The sequence below is a fragment of the Asparagus officinalis genome, chromosome 5 (genome assembly GCF_001876935.1).
Source record: "Asparagus officinalis chromosome 5, Aspof.V1, whole genome shotgun sequence".
NCBI lineage: Eukaryota > Viridiplantae > Streptophyta > Magnoliopsida > Asparagales > Asparagaceae > Asparagus > Asparagus officinalis.
This window is the reverse complement of record NC_033798.1, coordinates 127944598-127965875: the sequence shown is the minus strand read 5'-3', so window position 1 is coordinate 127965875 and position 21278 is coordinate 127944598. Positions and strand designations below refer to the sequence as shown.

The following is a 21278-nucleotide window of genomic DNA, read 5'->3' as shown; positions in this document are numbered from 1 at the left end:
ATCAAATTTTTTATGTCTTCATTTTAAAAATTGAAAATGTTCAAAATAGATTAAGATTCTAATTTGATAAATTCTTTCTTGCCAACCGGTTTCAGTTAGGAGTGATCAATCTCGCTGCTGGAAAATATCGTCATCTTTCATCCACCAAAATGACGAACGCCATACTAGAAATGCGAGCTTTCTGGTTTTATTTTTACTTTTTTTTAAACGTTTTTCACCAGAGCAGGGAGCATGGAATCGGACTGGCTCTTTGATTGTTTGCTTAAACAAAATATTGCATTGCAAGATAACCGTATCAACGTCATGGGGTGTTCTTTACTCCCATTCACGGTAATAAATCGAATAACATTAAATGAAACCAACAACATTAGTTTGATAAAGGCATGAAAGAACTGTTACACAGATAAAACTAACAATGCTCATTGCGAAAAGCTACGGAGAACGTAGGCCTCTTCACATGAGAAACATGAACCAAAATTAGATCCCAGAGGCACAATTTCAAAAAAAAAAAAAAAGAATATATGACGCATAAACTTATGGTAAATCCTCCATATATCCAGATTTTTCATGCTACTGATAAGATGATGCCAACAAGAGTTCAATTCACCTCCATAACGATGGAATAAAGTCTTCACCGCCACTGCATTAATTGCTTTTCAGCGCTCGCATAAAAAAGCCCCCTCACAGATCACAGCGGAATGCGACCATTTCTTATGAGAAAACAAGAAACTAATTTATCATCTCATTCAAGCAGGCGACTCAATTGGCCGGATTGTACGAGGAAGCATAAACTCAGCAAAGATAGGATAGTGGGATGATGGATAAAAACCGTCAATATTATCGTTAACCACTTCACAAGATGCAGGGATTAGAGAACGTCCCCTGAAGAGAATCCAGTCGACATGCAAATCCTGCGTTTGGCGATCCCAGCAGAGGCATAAAGCTCTAAATATCAACTTCATGAATTCCATGGCACCTTGTTTGTTACCTGGAAAGAGTTGTGAATGTAATATAAACTTCTATATAAACTTGTGGCGTAATGTTCAGCTTTATATGTGGCTTAGAATTGAATATAACTCCATGTAGCAAATCTGGCACTCTACCTTCTTGTAGTCTATTTCTTCAGTTGTGGAGAATTTGGAGGACACCAACTGATTTTTAGTAGGGGTTTTTGTCTTCAGACCCAAAGGCTTACCATGATTTATGTTTAAACCCAATTACTTTTATTTGTCTCTTTAGACGCAATCAATTTTGTCTGTTTATCTTTAAACCCAACTTCTCAAATAAACTTCATACTTACAGGATCTCCCCTAAAAATTTTCAAAAAATCCAAATTTATCCCTTTCTTTTTCTCATTTAATTCTCTCACCCGCTTTACTCTTTTATTTCCTTCTTCAACTTTTATAAATCCATTAAATACTCATCAATTCTCTTAATTCCTCAGGTTTAAATACTAAATTTTGGTGAGCACTCATCTCTTTTTTGGAATTTTAAGGTATAAATTCTCTCAATTCCTCAACTCCTACTTTTGTAATATACTAGTTGACATGCACGTGCAATACACGTAATTGAATATCATAGTTATTAAATTGATAAAATAGAATAAAAATAAAAAAGAAAATACAGTTTTCGTGAGATTGATCAACAACTCAATAATCTCTCTCAAATGAAATATTGTTATTGTTTCCTTCAACCCAGGCTGTGGCCACGTGATATATTATTTGTGAGTTATAAACACATTGATCTAGTACAACATCTCTGTTTATTAGTATCTTAAAATCTTCAAAAGATGGGTGATCATTCAATTCGTAAAAGAATTTTGCATATAAATTTACTTGTAATATGCCCATTAACTTTAGTTGTGATTTGGCTCATATTCACATTAACTTTTAATCATATTCACATTATCTAATATTCTCTTTCAATTTTATAGCTCATTCTCTGTATCATAGAATTAAAACTGAAAGTATGAAAAATTATTTTCTTGTAAAATTAGAGCAGGAATATTATGATATATTTCGTCATGTGCTCTAAATATTAAAAAAATATTCTTTGATGCAAGGTCCCTATCAAATCTTGTCCCAAATAATGTGAATAAAAAATGCTATTATAACTCACTTGCCTAAGACAATTGTATTGTACATAGGACATATAACTCATCTAGAATATCCACATCTACTAAGTTAATTTTGTTGTTGTGAGAGAAAAATGTTAAGAGACTCGTATTCAAATTTTTTGACTCTATAGAAGACACAAGAATTTAGAGTGCATAGCTTATATATCATAAAGAATATACTGGTTTATGAAGAATTTTCTCTAATAACGATATTATTACAATAATATTACTATTAAGTATTAAATCAAATTTATTATATAAGATTATATGATCCTTTTTAATAAATTATAAAGTATATATATGAAAATCTCGATGCTTATGGCTAGTAGTTGGGCTCCACAAAATAAGTTAACCTTATATTATAGTTTGCTATTAGTAGTACTGTTTGCAATGTCATTACATTTCCTCTTTATCTTATTATTCACGTTTTTCTGATATAAGTTCTCTTTTGCTAATCACTCAATTAGCTATATTGAGTTATTATAATATGAGATGTTAGAATATTCTTTTCTGTTTAAAACGTATTGACATGATTTTCTTAAAAAATATATACACGTAGTAGCAATAGTATATACTTCAGTTCAACTCAAACATTGGCTTGAAGCTATTTAGAGTGAGGCTCTTTCTACGCTAGAATGGTGATATAGTGATTACGTAATCCGAAAGTCAGAAGAAATTTCGATAAAGGAAAAGTAATCTAATATATCAAATTAACAACTAATTTATAAAATATAGATGGGCAGTACAGATAGCTATAGGAAGTAATGTATATATCTTTATAAAAATTTCATAGTGAAAGACAAACTACAATCATCCTAATTTAAGCATAAATAATTATTATTTTAATAACTAATTTAATATGCATAACTATGGAATAAATCTCAAGCAAAATATAGAAATTAAGATTTGTATTATCTTGTAGGTTAATAAATAAACGTTATTAGAGCTCCTATTTATATCAACTTTAAAAGTAATAATTTAAATTATTAAGCGTTAAATATTAGTTCATGCGAGAAAATAAAGTAATCTATGGTCTATATACCTATATAATCAATCAATCAAAACGTATTAAATTATGATGACTACGGTCAAAATTATATGATGGGTTCACATTAAGTACAATTTAGAAAAAATAGTACATTAAAGTCAAAATCCTTTTAACCACTATTTAGATTGTCTAAAATAATTTGCATATATAAATTGTACTACCTAGGAATAGTGATGTGCACACTTAACTATAACCTAATACATCTTAAGAACGACTTGTTCTTCAATATCATCATTAATTGACGTATCTATGCATTACACTGAAAACACAATAAAATTTTAGAAAACTACAAAAGAAACACCCTTAAAAGTTTTAAAAATTATAGAAAAAACACCCTAAATATTTGTAATTTTAAAATATGCAAAACTATTAAACATTACATTGAAATCAAGGAATTACAAACAACCATTGAAAATTTTCAAACTTTGGAGGGATAATTTGCAATGTACTAAACTTTAAGGGTTTTGTTGTAAATTTTAAATTTAATAAAATTTTTAATTAGTTATGTTCTTTTCAAAAAAGTTATGGCTAATATTGACCATGAAAAGTTTTTCCTGAACTTATACTTTTAAAGGGAATATGATATTTTTTGTAAATTTTTAATTTTCTAGGGTTTGTTAGTAATTTGTATATTCATTTTAGCATCTATAGGTTAGAAATTCTCATGGTATTTTTTGGTAAATTGTGAATTTTAGGGGTTTTTTATAATTTTTTAGACTTACAGGCCTTTTCTACAGATTGTAAATTGTTTATAGACTATTATAATTCCTATGTTTTCAATTTACTAATGAGTTTAAAATTCTCAGGGTGTTTTTTGTAAAATTTGAATTTTGAGTGTTTGCTTATAATTTTTTAAATTTTAAGAGTGTTTTCTATAAATTATAAATTATATAGGGGATATTTGTAATTCTTATAATTTCAATGTAGTGTTAGGTTATTAGAAATTATCAGAATTTTTGTAAATTTTACAATTTTGAGGGTTTTATTTTACGATTTGTAAAAGTTGAGTGTTTATTGCAAATTTCTATAAATTTTTTGAGGTTGTTTGTATTATTTGTAGGTTTTTAGTGTTTTTATAGGTTTAAAATTTTCAAGGTGTTTTTTACAAATTTTAAATTTTTAGGGGTGTTTTTGCAATTTTCAAAATTTACAAGATATTTTCTCCAAAGTTAAAAAACTTTTATTTTCTAGCTAGCATATGTTTTTTAGATTTCTCGCTGAATTAAAATAAATAAAATTATAAATAGGATAAATAATTAAATAACCAATTTAAATAAGATAGGATAATTAACATAGATTAGGATAACAATGTAATATTAAAAAAAGTTAAGGGTAATATTGACCATGAAAAGATTTTCCCGAACTCGTACTTTTAAATAGAGTATGATATGATATGATATAAATTCACATGAGCATTTGGGACAATTATAGCAATAATTTGTCATATTCTTCATCAGAAATTTTCTCATAATTATTCTTTATTCCTCATGATTGTTTATTGTTTATTACAATTAATAAGAATTAGTATTGCTAAACAATAAAAAAATTTGATTTTAATTTCATAGTTTTGATTTTAATTTCATCTGTTAAAAAGAGAGGGTGGGGGGGGGAGAGAGTTTTGAGGAGATATGGGGGTATTTTGGGGTTTTACCTCCTAAAAGTACAAATATAATATATTTTAACTATGAATTATACTAGTTGGGTTTAAGGATAAAAAGGTCTGGTTGGGTTCAAAGATACAAATTAAAATACTTGAATTTAAACATAAATTAAGGTAAAACTTTGGGTAGTATTATGGTAAGTCAACCTTGAAGTCAACCTTGACCATGGCTTCCTCTACACCCATGAAGAATTTACAGAGACAACAGTCATCCGAACTTTTTCATAGGTTAAGGCTTGATGATAATACTTGCAATGATGAAACAATGGAAAAGCAAGGTCATGTCTGCTCCTTTTCAACCTCTTTCTGTGCGGGTACTAGTAGCTATATACACATGTTCTTTCATCTCCCATATTCTGGATTACTTTTGTGCAATTTGTTCATTATTATTAGGGTTATACATAAACCCCCCATAGTATCATGTTCTTTCATCTCTCCCATATTCTGGATTACTTTTGTGCAATTTTTCATTATTATTAGGGTTATACATAAACCCCCCATGCGCCTGACACTTTTTACTCTTTAAATTTGGTATTGGCATATACAACTATTGAGGGCTTCTTCTTCTCTCTTGTTTTTTCTTTTATTTTCTCTCTCTCTTTTTTTGAATCATTTACGTAAGGGTTAAAAAAAACTCCACTCAGGATGTATCTGCCAATATCAGACAATGTGTGATACTACAGGGACCCATATGCATTAACCCTATGTGATACTACAGGGACCCATATGCATTAACCCTATTATTATTATTTTGTGCCTATACGTGTTACACATTTTCCTGCTGTTTTCTCATGTTTGTGCGCGCGCGTGTTTTGTTAGGGGATCGTGTTCACACTTTTCTTCTCTCTCTGGGTTAGTAGGAGGCTGTGCCTAGGTTATGGGGTGTTAGTTGGAGTCTACTGCTGATGATTATGATGATGATGAGGCTGGGTGTCATTTGGGCAGTGACACCCACCTATCCAGAACCCAGGTCAAGAATAAGACCTCTTGCAGCAGTAGGAGAGAGTTCCCTCACAAATATTGTTTATGTGTTCTTACATGTAGTTTCATATGATTCAATGTTTTTATCAATGATATAAGCTATCAGAAAGATAGCTGTATATAGCTACAGAAAAAAACATTTACGGTGAAAACCAAGCATAGTAGAATAAAGCTACACAAACAAGAAATATTTTAACTCGTGATTTGAATATACCATTTCTTAATGCACCAGAGATCAGAATGAAAGGCTAAGAACTGCAGTATTATAAATCAAGCAGTGGCAGAGCCACACTTAGCTCAGGTTGGGCAAGTGTCCAACTTGAACTTTTGAGAAACTTATGCTTACCTTATGCTTACATTAAGCTTATGGATCTATAATATGACATATATTACATCTCTGGCCCGATGCAGTCTTTTATTTTGCTGTGTGCCTCACCCAAAATTTTAACTTTTGGTAAAGCTAAACTTTCAGTCATTCAGTGTCCACCTTAATTAAATCATACATTCAATTGCTTAGATAGGTCCACTTCTTTTTCAGGTAAAAAAATTTCTGTTTTACATATTTTCCTCTCTATTAAAATTGAAACATATTTTCTCTATGCAATGAAGTATTCGAGTTTTTAAAATTATGTTTCACTTTTTAGCGCCTAACCTAAATAAAGTCTCTGGCTTCACCCCTGTCACATGGAAAGTTTGTTATAATATTCAGAAGGAAATGACTTACCTTTGAACCCATGATATGTGCGTATAAGTGAGACATTCTTCCGCACACGAGCACTAGGCCAGACATCTCTCATATCACCAACAACACCATGTTCCCTGTAAGATTATGGCAAACTGTCACGTACCAAAAACTTGTCGGTGATGACAGAAGCATATGAAATAAAAATAGGTACATTCTTCATAAAAATTGAGGACATGGAACAACTAGTGGAATCATCAAAAGGATGCACCCAGGTGGTAATAAATGTGTTAGGGCTCATAATCAGTACTTAAATACTGATGCACAAACGAGAAAAACAGAATAAAGGCTCTAATCAGCTAAGATCACCTTTAAGATAGATTACCAATGATATGTAATAACATACCATCCCATGTAATATGGTGCTATTGATGAAAGACCTAAATTAGTGAAAAGAATAGATTATTGGAGTAGCTAGCTAACTGCTATCTTGCTTTTGAACTTTGAAAAACATCTCAAACTTACGGTTTTTTTCATATTGTAAAAAACATCAAATAAGAACAATAGTGGTAACCTAACTACCCAAATCACTAGAATCAAAAGTTTCACTTTATGATTGGCATGTACAAGTATAATTCATCAATCACGACATACCTTGATCTCCCAAGTAAAAATCGACCCGTTGTTGACTCCTTTTGTGTGTTAAATCCTCCACAGTATATAACTGGCAGGTTTGGAGGCAATGATGCAATGTGTTGCCATGTAAGCAAAGCGCTTCTTCTGCGTGCACGAGGACTGAATTCATCGAGGTTTGTATTTACAATCTGAAAGCTGAAACCTGGGGGTTCAACTCTCTTCATTTGAAATGTGTAGAAATCATGTCAAGGTAACAATAATTCTCAGTGTAATAAAGTAGGAAAAATAAAATAAAATATGTGAAACACAAACATGACAAGTTAAATGGATATCGCCCAGGTAGCAATGCATGGCACAGTTGACCCCCATGATATGCTTCCAGGGACAGAAGGTGATTCTGACAACCAAAATGTACCACCTCCAAGAAGCTCCACCTTCATCAAAGAAAAGTTTTAGTTCTTCAAGTATGAGGATTTAAAGAAAAGTTTCTGACAACCATCTACTGCTAATTGTATAACAACATTGTTTTAAAAAACATTACAAGAACCTGTAGCAAACACCGAGAAAGTACTTGATACCTTCTCCTTATCATAAAAGATCGTGCAGTGTTCATCTGAGGTGTCTTGTGACCCTTTTCTTGAAATCCCAAATTGATCATAGCCTGGATAGTTGAAATGCGTCAAACTTCAATATTTCATATCTAGATTTTATGCTATTAAACAACTCAAATATTAATATTCTTAGTCTATATCAATTTTATGCTATCAAACAACTCAAATATTAATATTTCTAACAAGATTTTATGCTATCAAACAACTCAAATATTAATATTCTTAGTCTATATCAATTTCTCAAGTTGCAAACAATGAAGATAAAATGTCAATTCGAGATGGTGTTGTTCTTAACTATAGGGAAGTTTTTTCTGCTAGAGATCAGTTAATTTAGTTTGAATGTACAATTTATTACTTGTTTTTAACTCCCGCTCTTTGTTTAGTCGAGTAATCTCCTATTTCTGCGCAATCAGGATAATGTTATTTTCCGATGTTATTTTCTGCATCAGAATAATAAATATATGAGTAGAACATAGGTAAAGGTATTCTTCAAACTTGGTGAAGTGTAAAATCCTATCGACATGTTAAGCTGATAAAGATTCATGTATAAAAGTCTCAGGAGAAACTATATAAAAATTAAAATCAAGCCAGAAATGATTATAACAAACAATGCATGTAATGACAATGGCATCCAAAATAAACACATGGTTAACCTCTGTTAGGCTCAGGGCAACAGTAAGTCTAATCCACTAAAGAATTTATTTAACCTACCCGCATACAATTTAGTGATCAACTCACAACTTTACTCAAGAGACGACCAAGCGAGTGTGATACAGTTCCATTAACAATGCCATAAATGTGGTAAGGGTGAGCATCAATTGGAGCAAAGTAAACCAACTAAAGCGATAAACTTTAGTCAGTGCGTTTCATTTTAGAATATTTTCGGGGTAGTTCGGTTGAAAAAAAACTCTCAACAAGGACCAACCTAACTGACTGCTCTGTCAGTTCTCCAAAAATCACTCTTCTTCCTTTTGATGGTCCCCAAATCTCCTTATCTATCTGCCTCAATTTTTATTATTATTCCAATTGCTTTGCATCATTATCTCATTGATCCCTTAATTCAAATCTTTCTTTTATCAATCCCTTGATCCTCGTCAAAACCGTTTGCTCATCTCTAAAAATGAGGGTTATTGGTCTGTCGATCTTTATCATATCTTAAGTAGATATATAACAAGAAGTCACCTGAGTAGGCAAAGTATTTTTTTTCCAATCCAAATAAGGAATATGAAACACATGCACTGTGGGCGACAATTCCTACCGACATAGCTTCTCTATAAGTCGTCTCTAAATTTCGTAAAAAGGACAAGATAGAGCTCTATCTTCTTTGTGCTCTTACCAATGTCACAATTGGCTTGAACCCCAAACTACTCTAACAAAATTGTGTCGTTATCGTCTAAATAATAATCATTGACATTGTTTGGGAAGGATTACATAATTCGATCAAGACGGCCGTGAAGAATCAAAAGAGGATCGATTAAAAAAAACACAGAATCATATATTTCTTGATTAGAAGCAAAGGTTCTATCTTTCATAACAAACCTGGCAAACACTGCTGAAGGAACTCCAGCTGCCACTTCAAACCTACAAAAAAAAACCCAAAAATACCAAAAAAAATCATTCTTTAGTTCTTTCTCAAGCAACAGAGAGAGAGAGAGAGAGAGAGAGAGAGAGAGAGAGAGAGAGAGAGAGAGAGAGAGAGAGACTTGCTGAGTGCAGAGAATAGTAGGAGAGTAGCTCGTGATGACGCTGACGCAGATCTCCCTCCTCTTCTCCCAAGAGTTAGGGCTCTCGCTGCTCTGATCTCCTTCCTGAAGATTCAGCGTCATCACGGTGATCGAAACCCCACTACTCATCCTCGAACCGATCCCGATAATAAAACCTCAAATCTCTCGATTCATTTGATCCCAATTTAGGTCTCTTTTTTTTTGCCCTAATTTTTGTACACAAACAGAAGTGATCGAGTTTTTTCTTTCTTTTTTCAATTTTTTTTTTTTAGAGAGAGCGTTTGAAGAAGAAGAAGAGAAGTAGAAAAGAGTGAGGCCGAAAGTTACGACCCTGTAAGAAATGGGTTCTATGCGGACATCAACGTCCTTCGAGATATCTATGCGGGAGGAATCTGTGCCGTTGGATTTGTTGGTTGTTATTTATGCGTACTGATTTCGAGAACGAGGGGTTGGTCGAGCGAGGGCCGTGGCGCTGTCAGTGTCACGTGTGAGGAGTCAGACACTGGCGCAGTGGAATCAACTGTTTCCAACAACTTTCTATCAATTTTACAAATGAATAAATTTTCACTGTAGACCCAAATGAGATTTTAATTACCAAAATCGACTGTTTTTTTTTAATTACCAAAATCGACTCGTTTTATGCCACGTAGGATTAATCATGTTTCCTAATTAGTCGGGGTTGGCAACCCCGACTGTTTAGGAATTGTTAAACCCCAATTAGAAGCCTTAAAACCTGATTAGTTGGGGTTTAACAATTCCTAAGCAGTCGGGGTTGGCAACCCCGACTAATTAGGAAACAGGATTAATCCTACGTGGCATAAAACGGGTCGATTTTGATAATAAAAAAAAACAGTCGATTTTGATAATTAAAATCTCATTTGGGTCTACAGTGAAAATTTATTCTTTTACAAATTCTTTTAGGGAGGCACTAGGGGCACACCATCTACCACATTCTCAATCACATCATCTCTCTTACTACAGTGTACGAGGCCCACATGATATTTTAAACAATAAAATATCATGTAGGCCCCGTACACTGTAGCAAGAGAGGTGGTGTGGTTAGGAGTGTGATAGAGAGTATGCCTCTATCATTGTTTATTCTTTTACATCGCTAACTCAAAAACAAAACCCAAAAAAAATTGATAATTGTTGTTATTTAATAAATCTCGCGCTCTCTCATGGGCACGCACGTTGTCCTGGAAATTCGCGGTGAATCGTTGCTCCTTTATTCTATTGCCGTTAATTTTGCGTGATATATTTTCTTTTTCACATTTGGTTTAATTGAATGAGCAGTTCTTTAATAGAAATAAACCCTCTCTCTCTCTCTCTCTCTAGAGGGGGGCACGAAAATATCTGTATTCTAGGAGGTATCAAAATATCGGTTAAGATACCGATATGGTTATTATAGTCTATAATCGATATCGTATGGTTATAGATATGACTATGTAGTGAAATATCTGTATTCATATTCAAACTATCAGACTATATATTTGTCCTACCGTTGCAGCAATTTTAGTTCTTAAATTAATGGATTTGAGGTTAATTTTGATGATCAACCCATCTAACCTTAGCTTTTCACATATATCAAATATATTAATGAACACTCTTGTATTATATGAACTATCTTTTTTAAAAGATTATCTAGTTTTCTCATATCTTTTTTTGTATCCAGATGAATATTCGCTTATGCATCCACATGTATGTCTATATCCCTATCCGATTTTAGCCGATATAAATATGAATTTTTCCTACCGAGACGTATCTGTATCCGTATGGGTAAAACGAATACAGCCATGATAAGCATCGTATCCAAGAAAGCGATTCTGGACTGTATGCACCTCTCTCTCTCTCTCTCTCTCTCTCTCTCTCTTCACTGGGGCAATGGTTAACAAAACACATTAGTTATTAACTAAATATGCGAAACGGCCAACGAATACTACCAACTTATAGAAGCCATAATAGTTCCATTTTTCACTATAACAAAGCCAACAATATGCTAAAATAGCTAATAACCACTACATTCACTCTCTCATCATTTGTTTGCATAAGCATATTTCTAAACAAGAAAAAGTTCTATTTAAAGAACAATTAGACATTTTTTAGCTAGAAATAATCAGGTATAAGACCGATGTAGTCCTTGGAGTGATATGAAAATTGCATCGAATTTAGACTAATTCCATCTTGTAAGCGGAGTAATAACAAATAGTTTCAGGACTTTCAAGCTCTCCCCAAAAGTAGAATAATACCTATCACAAATATTTCGAGTCCTTTTTCCCCCCGGCGACTTGAGAGTTTGATCTCTTAACTCCAGCCATAAGCCCATAAAATGCTGAAAAATAATTGAATACGGTAATCCTTTCTTTAATATTGCAAGATTGTTTATGCTCATGAAACAATGCTCAATCTCAACTATGTTGGAACTCCTCACACAATCAACAAAGATTTATTCTGAGACTTTAACATGTGACTACAAATCCCGCAACCCAAACAAAATTCCATCAAAATCCAAACCAAGACCTGCTTAATTTTTAAGATATTGGTTTGGATTTTTACAAGGAATATCTCAACTTCATTCAACTTGTTCAAGCCAAAACCTTGTGAAAAAAAATCACAATATCGAATAAGGAAGAACCTGAGCCAAAGATTTAAGCAGAGTTCTTCAAGACCCATTCAACCAATGTTGAGACTCCGAACCCTGTTGCAGCTTTTTTCTTATCGTTCCACACTGGCCCTGCCATGTCGATGTGTAGCCATTGAACCTTTTCATCGACAAACTGTAAATTAAAAGGTTCCAAAATTAGTTTCACAATTTGATTCTAACCACTTGTTTATTTCTTTTTCTAATGTAGGGAATTTCACAAAATTAGCAAGAATCTTGGGGTGTTTCGCACAAATTTATATAAATTTTCCATTAGAGAAAACTACCATGAAGTTTTTTACTGTGCTAACATGTTTGACGGTAGTTTTGCCCATATTTACTTTATATGTCTTCTATATTATCCTTATGAACTTAGTGGGCTGACAGATGTTAGTAAGGATGGTTTTAGAACTTTTATCCACGGCTTATCATTAGCAACAATATCCAATAGTTCATAGTATTTTTCTGCAGTATTAAAAGTTTATGATAAAATGTTTATGGTAGTTTTGTGCATAACCCCCCAATGTTCATGAAATTTACCCATGAAAAAAGAACGAATGGAAGCCATCCATAAGTAAAGAGTTATCTTATCTGTCACAACGTAAAAAAATTCTCAAGACAAATGGTCACTTATCTTGACATGTGAAAAGAAAAATGAAATTAGAATTGAGATTGAACTTTGAAAATTTTGATCCCCTCCACTTGGATGGAACACTATCTCATGGCATCTCTCAGAGGGTTGCTTTTTTATGCCTACTATCATGGATCACCGATGGGGTTTCTTTACAGGCTTTCTAAAAGTTGACTCCATATTTAAGTTTTTTGACTTGTTAGATTCACTGAATTGTTGTAGAATAATTTATCTGAGAATATGAATGCAAGAATAATTGTTTCAATTTTCAGTTATCGTAATATTCTAATTATGGGTAGGAGTTTCTGGACCTGCTTCAAGAAGAGTGCAGCGGTGATAGCACCACCTTGACGTCCTCCGGTATTAACCATATCAGCTACGCCAGACTTCATGGAGTCCCAGTAGCTCTCCTCTAGTGGCATCCTCCAAAACTTCTCTCCAGTAATCTCTGAGGCAGCAACAATCTCCTTTGCTAGGTCATCACTTGGTGTGAAGAACCCTGTCATTAGAAAAACAAAATAAACCAACTTTCATAACACTGGCTATATTCCTCAAAAAAATTATGTTCCGATAATTAGTCGCAATGGCCATAATGTGTTTCTTCCTCCCTCGACTATGTCGGGTTCTTAAATTGGCAATGACCGTAGTTATTTCTTTGAATTCAAGTGAGGAACCTTTTTAGTTGGAATTATTTTGGAAGATCATGTTATTAGAAAACCCATTTTTTAGCTGTATAAATTTGAAATATATCAGACAATTTCAAAAGGTAGAAGAAATTAAAGTCGGTAATTACTGTACCTGCAATACTGGGCCCAAGTGCAACTATACAAGCACCTGTTAATGTAGCTAGGTCAACCACCTGCCACATTTCAATATACCAGTGTCAACAAAATGAAATGTTATCGTAGTAAGGTAAAGATGATATGGATTGCCATAAGTTCACGACTGAAGTGCACAGGAAATACTCAAATCCATATCAGACAGAAGGTGAGCTTGGCTATTGTACCTTGCCATCAGCTGTAAGTGCAAACTAGCACAAGAATGAGAACTTCATGACGTTGTAGGCTACTTTCTTAAGTCAAAATCATAGTTCATTGGGCCAACAGCAAAATTATAATGTTTACTGACACAATTTTTCTGAGATCATCAACTTTGTCGAGTTAAATGTGCACTTATCTACATTGATACCTTAAGCCCCAGCGTTACCAATTCTGCCTTTCAGTATGTCCATACTTCATATGATTCATCATCATCATCATCATTTGAGTCCTCTGCCGTCAAAATGGGATGAAGCATGAAGCACAAGGATCCATGAAACATTTGACAAAATAGTATGACCTGAAGGCTGTAGCTAACCTGACTATTGTTGCAAAATATGAAGGAAAAAAAAGGACTTCCACACTAAGCGTCATTCTAGAGTTTACAGCTGAACCCCTTGACTTGATTGAACGTTTTAGGAACAAGCAAGTATATATTTCATCATGAGTTTGATACCTTTTCAACACCTTGGTTACAGGTATAAACCAAAGCATCTGCAAGAGTAAGCCTTCCTTCTGCATCAGTATTGTTTACCTGCAATGAAAGACAAAATAATAACAGTGAAGATTTTATCCTAGATCTTTGACAAAAGTTAAACAGATAGATAATAAAAGGCAATTTTGACCCCTAGCATGGGCCAGGGTAAGCTCAAACCTCATACTTCTCAAATCAAAACCTCACTTTTATGAATGACAGTGCTCTAGCAATAGGAAATAAGAGTGAGGGAGTGCATGTTTGCGTGTGTGACATTGAACACATGGCATTGCCAAATGATCAGAATATTAGGAAACCTTATTTTGTTGAATCACTTTTCCTGACCAGATATCCTTCTTTCAGGTACTGAAAGTGGATGAAATATGAAAAGCATCAAAAGTAGACTCTTATTAGTTTGTGTATAAACTGCTCAAACTATATTCCTTATAAGAAACCGGAAAATATACCTCGATTGTTTTCCCATTAGAAGCTGTGAGTATGTCACCCGGTCTCATTCCTGTACCACTGATCATATTTTCACAGGCAGCAACAACAAAATGAACCTAGAGAAGAAAATAAGTTTGATACTTCAGCAAATCAAGAACTTCATGTTCCTAAGGAAAATTGGAAGTTGCATTACACAAAAACTTGCCTCCACCCCAGAAGGTTTAATTTGTCCAATTGCTTTTGCTGCCCCAAGTGTTGCTGCAGAACCTCCCATATCAAATTTCATAAGTTCAATGGAAGAGCCTGCCCCAGCCTTAATATTGTAACCGCCACTAAAACAAATAGGAGGTAAAATTTAATGAAATTATAAACTGCTTTTTGTTAAGCTTTCAGGTTAGTATGATATACAAACATTCACATTGAACAAGCTAGTAAATTACAATGTCAGGGTCCCTGTTTTTTGTACCATGCTGTAACATTCTTTACTTTTGAGAAATTTTCTTTTTAAAAATTGCCAAGATCCCCATATGGAAGATCTACATTCCATTACGTGTATGAACAAATGAGCATATGAACATAGGAACATATGAACATACGAAAAGTGAATGAATGAACTGACAAATTCACAAGTGTGAATACTACAAGAACAAAAGCTTTGTTCCAAAAATTTTCGGGTCAGACACAAGAGAAATAGATAAACACACATATCTTGTTTAAAAAAAAGGGGGAACTGGAATAATCAACAAAAAGCAAAGGCAGAAAATGCCTTGAAAAGGATTGGTTTGCTGTTTATCTTTTTCAGAGTAACACAGTATCTAGCCTTCATAAGATAAGGCTTACCTGTCAAAAGTTAATCCCTTCCCAACTATAGCCAACTTTCTTTTAGCATCGCCATTAGGAGGTTTATAGCACAAATGGATGAAATGGGGAGGATTAGCAGATGCAGCAGCAACACCTAGGTAAGAACCCATTTTTAGCTCTTTGCACTGCTCTGCATCTAATATCTTTGCAGTAAAGACATCACTGTATGTTGAGGCAATTTTGGAAGCCTCGTCTGCTAGTGCACCTGAAAAAGTCGTCATAAGCAACAATTAGTAATATTGTCAGAAGAAAATATTTAAGCTAAAAGGTCTCCTCCTTTTAAGCCCAAAAAATAATAGTAATGAGGGTAACAAACGTCAAGCTTGTGATTTCCTGTCTGTTATTTCTTAATTACCAGGTGTAAGTACATTGGCTGGTGCATTTACTAGCTCTTTTCCGAAAATCACTCCAGAGCAAACATCACTTGCAAATTTGAGCTTGTTATCCAAATCTGGCCCGGAACCAAAGCCAATAATATCTACAGACTTAAGTGATGCTTTTTTCGATTCTGACTTGAACCTGTTGTCTTCGAAAACCCCAAGCACAGTTCCTACAGAGAAAATGATAGTGAGAAATTAGAAGAACTTGATTTGTAACAAGAGTTTTTATTGTTAAACATCATTGTGATATATGTTGGAGTTGGCTGAGGAACAGTTTTTTTACTGGTTCATGTAGCTATTCTAGTGAGGGGTTTTTTTTTTTTTTATGTATCTTTTGATTCAAGAGTGAGTTGTAGCTGCTCCAGGAATGCCTGAGGTAAAATTGCACTTCAAGCTCAATTGCTGAATTAAAAAATACTGTTCATTGACCAAAAAATGACCAAAGTTATCGTGAATGTTTTTACTCATATCTTAGACCTATTATTCCATAGTTCAAAGCACAAATTCTGACCTACCATAATGGGAAATAAAGGTTATGTTTACAAGATTTAAAATACAATGAAAGTTAACCTACCTGATGCAATCGCTGAAGCAGCACTAAGCTTAGAATCTTCTGAGACTCCACTTGCAAGAACAACAGCAGCATTACTGGCCTGAGCAGCCTTTGCTGCCGCTGCAACAGCCTCACCAATGCCCCTATATGAAGTGGTGGCTAAGGAGGGCTTATTTGGCCCAAGCCCAACTAAACCCAGCCTTTTAAAATTCAAGCCTGGTAACCTGAGAACTGTTGATTGACCAGCTTTTCCAGTGAAATCCTCCTCAGCAGTAGCTTCAGCCAAAAGACCACCAAGTTGTTCATCTAGCTTTCTCAATATTGAATTCTCGAACTTGGAATCTGAGTCCTTGGACAAATCTTTGTCTGTGAGAGCAACTGCAAGTATGTCTCCGTTCCATTCAGTAACATCGATGTCCTTTGCACAGAATGTGATCTGCAGCAGCAGATGAAAGAAATTGAATATACCATGATGTAAGAAAAATGTCAAAATTCAATTTTGTAAGGAGAAGGATTTAACATGCAACAGATTCAAGGCAAGTATGTACAAAAAACTGATATCGAGGTTTGAATGAGTCAGACTGCCAGCATCTTTACAATCAAAACAAATCATGATAAACTACATGATTGTACCATTCATAACAAAGGCTACAACATAAAATCTTTACTCCTTAAAAGTTAAAAAACAATGATACATACGAAAATTTATAAACACTGCTATCACATGCTTTTGCAAAATATTACAGAAGCAGCAATATCACATGAGAGAATCTGATTAGGTTAGAAGCATATACAGCAGGAAACCTATCTTCTATAAAGATCGTATGATCTATAATCATTCACTCATGACGTCAAATAGACATTTGCAGACGGCGTCTGTAATCTTCTATAATTTTAAACACGTGAATTTGATAATAAAGAGTTGAACTGTGCCTGTAGAAAAGCATTATAAAAGGTGTGCCATGACACTAGACATCCTTAACCTGACTTGTATAATTATATGAAGCGAACAATTCAACTAGTTTACTACTTACGGGCATTGATTTATATGCCCACACAAATAAAGTTTCTTTCAAACAAACACTCCGTAAAATAATATATTCACCGTGGATACATAAGCTCTGTTCGTGTAAGACCTTTTCCATCATTACTAATTTCAAACTAACCTGTGTGGGACCTCCATATACATAAGGATACATAATCCCTACCCAAAACCCCATCATTTAAATATAGAAATCTTAGTAAAACTGTAAAAGTGAATTTGCCTATAAAATTCTTGTTTTCCAAAGATCTCAACCAACTTAAAATCATGTGCACCAAGTGAATAGATACATATGGCAAAGGACTCATAAGGCTAACCATAGATAGACAAGAGCTTGGAAGCTGAAGATGGCTTCCAACTCTGAAACCTAAACACAATAGGATAGTTGCCTGCATACCCTAATGAAGACAACAGAAAAGCTAGGACTAGAGATGATGAGTACATGTTCCTGGATCGGCCAAACTATCTTTTAGAAATGTGACTATTGCTACCGGCTTGTGTGACCAGAGACAATGAGTACGTGTTAGAGAAAAAGAAAACTCTTCTCAGCCTGAAAGAAAAAAAAAAGCAAGAAAATTTCAGAAATGAGTTTTAAACCCATGTAACAGCAGATGCAACAAGTGAGAAATGTATGCAGCTAAGTTTTCTAGGAAATAAGAAGGTGTAATGCTAAAACAGAGCTTCCAGTCTCAGAAGAAATTCCTTCGGAGATTATTTTTATTTTTTTCCTCAATCTGCTGATAGACAGTGTCAAACACAGTGTTGTCTTGTTCGAAATACAGAGACAGAGGTTTCAGTCCTGAAGACTGAAGCATGTTATGCTTTATCTCATCTAAGTAACAACAATTACCTAGTCTAAAGACTGAAGCGTGAGGCAAGAGCTAGGCATAGATCGAGATATGGCTTGCTTATTGGATTAATAATGTTATCCTAGAGAAATTACTTGCTATCATTCCAGCGATTTTTCCTTCGTCGAGGATCTTCCATTCATGATGCAAAGACGCCTTTGCAGACGGTACTCACAATTTTCTAATAATTTGCACCTTTTACTCCTTATTTTGATACTGAATTATTGCTATAAGAAAGTATTTGATGGTACATGTCATGACACTAGATGCTTGTCTTAATCACTATTCTATATGTATAAAGCAAACATCCAGACCAGTTTACAACTTGAGGACTCTTGTCAGCTGCCTGTCTACATAAATAATGTTGTTTCTAAACACACTCCATAAAATGATGCAATCTACACGGGTCCCTATAAATTAGGATAAAACTTAAACTGGTAAAGTCTATTAAAATACACACTATTTCCAAATTAAGTTGTCAGTGGTCCCTCCACTGACATTAGGAAACATACTCCCTACTCAAAACCCCACTGGTGTACACATGGTTAACAACAAAAGTGGATTTGAACATAACCTTCTCACTCCCTAAGGAACTTTAATGATTAATAAAAGCTTGTGCATAATGTGAATAGATATAGATGGTAAAGGATTCTAAAATATAAACCAAAAACGAATAAATTAGGTGTGAGTACCTTAGTGAAGACAACATAAAAAATTAACTCTTCCATAACACATTAAAATTTGCGATGGATCTCAAAACATAAATAAGATGCTATATGTGGACCTCTCTAACTTATGATAAAAGTAAGCCCCATAATACCTGTTTTCAAATATGGATCCCTTTATTAGTGTGAACCAATGATCACTATTCAAAAAATTGGCACTAAACAAGCCACTACCTGGAGCATGGACAGTTAGCCAGAGTCAAACAATAAAATTGCAGATCTTTAGCTACAAATGTGTCCTCATGCAGGAAGTATTTACCATAAACGATGAAGAAAACATGCCTAAGGAAATTCTAAGGATAGCCATTATGAATATGTGTATCAGTGTATGATTAAACAAAAAGGCCAAAGCATAGGTAGTGCTCCTTGATGGTCTTTCAATTACTGATATAGTACTTCATTGTATGATTGTATTTCCACATGTGTGCGGCAAATCTATACCGTTGCATCAGAAGAAATTCCTGCAAGTGGTTCCTCCATTCGTGAAAATAAATAACTCTCCCCATCCAAAGACCCATTGTTCCGGAATGATTCCTAGTCAAAGTTAATTTGAGTGCAGTAGTATTGTCAACTGATTAAAAAGGTATGTGCGCAGCAAGTAGATACAGTCGGCAAAGTACCAACATTAATGAAGAATAGACGCATATTGTGTCTAGGTGGCTCGGTAAACTTAAGAAAGTGTTTGTATGTCTAGATCTAAATCCAAAAGAATCAAAGTAATCACACATGTTCATTAGTACAATAAAAAAAAAACTCAACCTAATCAAATAGCATCAAACTGTTAGCTAGTCCCTATATCAAATAATAATACAGTTTTGAGTGAAAAAACCCTACCTAAAGAAGCTTTTGAAATATCCAAATGGTGGAATTTTCATGATAAACTTGTCATCCGATAAATGTTTGCATTATTCATCATAAAAATAGACAATTTTAACGATGAATATCAACAGCCTGCCGGACATTTCTTCAAACAGATGGCATAAAATCTCTAACAACCAATCAAACAAACTCAATAATATACAATAATACTGAAGATAATTCTAAGCCCAAAATGAATTAACTGAACCATCTCTCAGAAATTTCATCAAACAGGTAACCTACACGCCAAAAGCCCAACTTGACGAAGACCCATCAGCAAGCCAACGACAATAACGAAACAAACCTGAGGGGCTTCAACAACGGAGGGCTTCGTGAGGCCGAGCGTCGCCTGCGCAGTGAACCTCCTCGCCATCAAAACCCTTCCACCAAAGCAAAATCGACGAGAGAAAAGAACACGTGGGCCCCGCAACCTCGCGAAGCAGAGAGCAGAGGAGAGACTGAGAGCAGCGGGCGCGGCACCAGTCGCCATTGCCATCGGGGTGGGTTTTATAGCGGCCCCTAGGGTTTGTAACGTTTCGGGTTTTGTAACGGTTTCGGATTTGTACGCAGCCGCTGCGTTTTCTGTGCGTCACTGTCGACGCTGGCGTCGCAATAGACGAAGGCGAGCGTAGGGAGTAGCACCTTATCCAAACGACCTTTTGATTATTGGGTCGAGTTTTTGGTGATTAAAAAATGATTTTAATTTGACCCGCAGTGGAGGTTCCAAAATGATTTTGCAGTTTCGGATTCGATTTCGGATTATTTTATTATTGATTGGTGCTAATTATTGTTCTATTAACTAGTACAAAATTAAATTTCACAGAATCCGAAAACCATTTTGAAATAAACCTGAAAAGTTTGAGCATACCTTAACGATCAAAAACTTTTCAGAGGTTATCTTTTAACATAAATTGAGAACTATGCCAGAGTTTGAACTTAATTGTAGATTTTACGATGGTTATCTCAAAATAGGCCAATTTTTTTTGGCGGTTTTATGTAAATTTTACACTTGTTTTGAGTCGTCTAAGGGGGTTTGTACTTTTGTATCATGTATGATAGCTATTAACCTAATAGTACAAAAGAAAATATATGGTTATGTATGGTGGACCTTGTCTACACAATTAGATGGTCATCATAGAAAATCACATATTACCAAGGAGAATGCAACATGGTGCGCTCATTAATTTTAAATTTAGTGCTATCAATAAAAGCAGGACAGACTATTGAAGTATCAATGCAAATTAGCAATTAAATTCCGTAGAATTAATATATCTCTCAGTACAATCATCAATTTTAAAAATTATTTGTATATCAAGTGACCCTTC

General features: G+C 34.2%; 2 protein-coding genes across 3 annotated transcripts; both read right to left on the bottom strand.

Annotated features, from left to right (window-relative positions):
* LOC109841249 lies at positions 330-9761 on the bottom strand. 2 transcript variants are annotated; one of them, XM_020410157.1, is made up of 7 exons: positions 9439-9761; positions 9274-9317; positions 7702-7784; positions 7456-7557; positions 7142-7356; positions 6530-6624; positions 330-988 (listed from the first exon to the last, which is right to left on the bottom strand). In XM_020410157.1, the coding sequence occupies exons 1-7, from the start codon at positions 9585-9587 to the stop codon at positions 747-749; spliced, it is 930 nt and encodes a 309-aa protein (XP_020265746.1). In that variant the 5' UTR covers positions 9588-9761; the 3' UTR covers positions 330-746. The 2 variants fall into 2 exon arrangements, with proteins under 2 accessions (XP_020265746.1, XP_020265747.1); XM_020410158.1 differs by having other exon boundaries at positions 7671-7784; positions 9439-9525.
* Positions 11796-20632, bottom strand: LOC109841248 (leucine aminopeptidase 1-like). The gene is made up of 10 exons (XM_020410156.1): positions 20258-20632; positions 16502-16916; positions 15903-16097; positions 15527-15752; positions 14892-15018; positions 14707-14802; positions 14222-14299; positions 13526-13586; positions 13039-13226; positions 11796-12232 (listed from the first exon to the last, which is right to left on the bottom strand). The coding sequence occupies exons 1-10, from the start codon at positions 20447-20449 to the stop codon at positions 12104-12106; spliced, it is 1707 nt and encodes a 568-aa protein (XP_020265745.1). The 5' UTR covers positions 20450-20632; the 3' UTR covers positions 11796-12103.

What these genes read in the sequence shown, in the direction of transcription:
- LOC109841249 (XM_020410157.1), bottom strand. Translation starts at nt 9,587, where the DNA reads ATGAGTAGTGGGGTTTCGATCACCGTGATGACGCTGAATCTTCAGGAA. An exon ending in CATGCATTGCTACCTGGGCG is followed by an intron (nt 7,357 to 7,455) that starts ATATCCATTTAA and finishes CATGATTTCTAC; the next exon opens with ACATTTCAAATGAAGAGAGT. An exon ending in CACATATCATGGGTTCAAAG is followed by an intron (nt 989 to 6,529) that starts GTAAGTCATTTC and finishes AACTCTTTCCAG; the next exon opens with GTAACAAACAAGGTGCCATG.
- LOC109841248 (XM_020410156.1), bottom strand. Translation starts at nt 20,449, where the DNA reads ATGGCAATGGCGACTGGTGCCGCGCCCGCTGCTCTCAGTCTCTCCTCT. An exon ending in TGCTTCAGCGATTGCATCAG is followed by an intron (nt 16,098 to 16,501) that starts GTAGGTTAACTT and finishes TTTTCTCTGTAG; the next exon opens with GAACTGTGCTTGGGGTTTTC. An exon ending in AGCCAATGTACTTACACCTG is followed by an intron (nt 15,753 to 15,902) that starts GTAATTAAGAAA and finishes CGACTTTTTCAG; the next exon opens with GTGCACTAGCAGACGAGGCT.